The sequence below is a fragment of the Aplysia californica genome, unplaced genomic scaffold, assembly GCF_000002075.1.
Source record: "Aplysia californica isolate F4 #8 unplaced genomic scaffold, AplCal3.0 scaffold00752, whole genome shotgun sequence".
Lineage (NCBI taxonomy): Eukaryota > Metazoa > Mollusca > Gastropoda > Aplysiida > Aplysiidae > Aplysia > Aplysia californica.
The window spans coordinates 181574-183982 of record NW_004798022.1 but is presented as its reverse complement, the minus strand read 5'-3'; the positions used below and the strand labels follow the sequence as shown (position 1 = coordinate 183982).

At 44.4% G+C, this 2409-nt stretch overlaps 1 protein-coding gene across 1 annotated transcript in view; it reads right to left on the bottom strand.

Moving 5' to 3' along the window:
- LOC101848386 (dynein heavy chain 12, axonemal) overlaps positions 1 to 2409 on the bottom strand; it is a gene marked incomplete in the record, with an annotated part of 110807 nt that overhangs the window by 59461 nt on the left and 48937 nt on the right. The window contains 1 exon segment of the mRNA XM_035972586.1: positions 1966 to 2195. Coding sequence (XP_035828479.1) covers positions 1966 to 2195 — 230 coding nt within the window.

Here is a 2409-nt window from a genome sequence, read left to right as displayed (position 1 = left end):
AGAGAGAGAGAGAGAGAGAGAAACAGTGTTTAGAGTCATGCCCTCTGCCAGTGTCCGTAGGACTTGGGTCTTTCCACCCCACGGCTCACCCACTAGCATGAAGCTGAGGGAGAGATAGAGAGAACTGCTGCTTTTTCTTCCCTCATCCTCACTATCATCATTCTTCCTCTGATTCTTTTGTATGTTTGTTACTCTCTTGTAGATTTCTATTTCCGGGGTGCCTTGATAGTCGAAGCAGACTTTGTGCTGTTGAGGCTAAAGAGGTGAGCAGAGTAAGCCTGATTCCCTGTAAGGACTTCTCTGTTGACATCCACCCCTTGGCGCTCATATGACCTTATGCAGTTGTGAGCGACGTAAACCCTTACTAAATTTTTTTTTAAACAGCATGCCACAAAGTATTTGTTTTAGTAAGGTTTTTCGGCGCTCACAACAGCATAAGGTCATATATCGCCACAAAGACGTACCCACGACGCACCAGCATCATCTCGTAGGTCTGGAGAATTTTCTCGGAGAAGAACGGGACAAACTGGAGGTTTTTCTTTCTTTCCTGATATCAACGGAGCTTATAACCATTAACCAGGGGTAGATTAGTACCCCAAGAAAATACAAAAAGAAGTCAAAGAAATAGAAAAGTAAAGATAACTTTAATTGCAGTAAGAATTGTTTTACAAGGTCATACTAAAAAGTCTATGATACTTGCTTGTCGCTGCTGTGTAGCACCCTGTTTTTGAACAAACAACACACATTCAAGAACACCTCTTTGGGACTCGAACGCCATCTACATCATTTCCCACCATGAATCCCCCTAACTGAGCTGACAGCACGTCACAAAGACATACCCGTGTCGTACCAGCATCATTTCGTAGGTCTATAGTTTTAGTAAGTGTTTTACAGCACTTGCAACACGATAAGGTCATATAAATGCTGAAGATTAGAAGTGTTACGAGGGAGTAACAAATACAAAAAAGAAGGAGGTGATATAAAGACGATAGATGTTTGATAGGAAAGAAGAAGCCATTGTGCTGTTGAAGCTAGCGAGCTGAGCAGAGTAAGTCTGATTCCCTGTAAAGACTTCTCTGATGACATCCACCCCTTGGCGCTCATATAACCTAATGCAGTTGCGAGCACCGTAAAACCTCTACTAAAATCTTAAACAACAGGACACCACAAAGACGTACCCGTGTCGCACCAGCATCATCTCATAGGTCTGGAGAATCTTCTCAGAGAAGAACGGGACAAACTGGAGGTTTTTCTCTCTTGCATGACACAGAGCTTATAACCATTAGCCAGGTATAGATTAGTACAAGAAAAAATACAAAAAGAAGTAAAAGAAAAAGAAAAGATGACTTTACTGATCCATGCAGTAAGAATTGTTTTACGATGACATGTCAAAAAGTCTATGACCTAACATCACACACACTGAAACTAAAACAGTGGCGCCGCATTGCTGGTTGTTGAGCAGCCAACACAACCCGAAGAACCCATCTGGGATTCGAACACGGGCCATCCTCCTCATCATTTCCCAACACAACCCCCCCCCCAACCTGAGCAAATAGCACGCCACAAAGACGTACCCGTGTCGCGCCAGCATCATCTCATAGGTCTGGAGAATCTTCTCAGAGAACAACGCAACAAACTGGACGTTTTTCTTTCTTGCATCATATTCACTGAGCTCACTATTAGTCAGGTATGGATTAGTACAAGAAGAAATAAAGAAAGAAGTCAAAGAAAAAGAAAAGAAAAGATAACTTTATTGAGCATGAGCCTTGCAGTAAGAATTGTTTTACAAGGTCACATTAAAAACGTCTTTGATACTTGCTGGTTGCCATTGTGTAGCACCCTGAGGTTTTTTTTAGCAAACACAACTCCAAGAACACCTGTTTGGGATTCGAACCCGGGTCATTCCCATCATCATTTCCCAACACGATCCCCTAACTGAGCTGACAGCACGCCACAAAGACGTACCCATGTCGCACCAGCATCATTTCATAGGTCTGGATAATCTTCTCAGAGAAGAACGGGACAAACTGAAGGTTTTTCCTCTCGGCCACACGCTCCATGGCCTCCAGGAAGACCTTGTAGTCGGCCTCGGGGAGTTGTAGGCCGGGGAACAGGTCAGAGATGATGCCGTTAAACAGCGGGATGTCGTGGGCCAGGAATTTGGGCATGTTTACGTCGATGATGGATCGCAGGACCTGGGGAGAGAAGGAATAGAATCTTGTAGTTTGTTTGTTTGTTTGTTGGTTGGTTGGTTTGTATGTGGGTGGATGTGGGGGTTGCGTGTGTGGGTAGAGGGGTAGGCTGTGTGTTTGTGTGAGTGTGTGTGTAAGTGTTGTGTGGGTGCGCAAAAATGTGTGACTGTATGTGTGTGTGCGCGTGTGTGTGGGAGGGTGGGTGGATGCGTGTGTG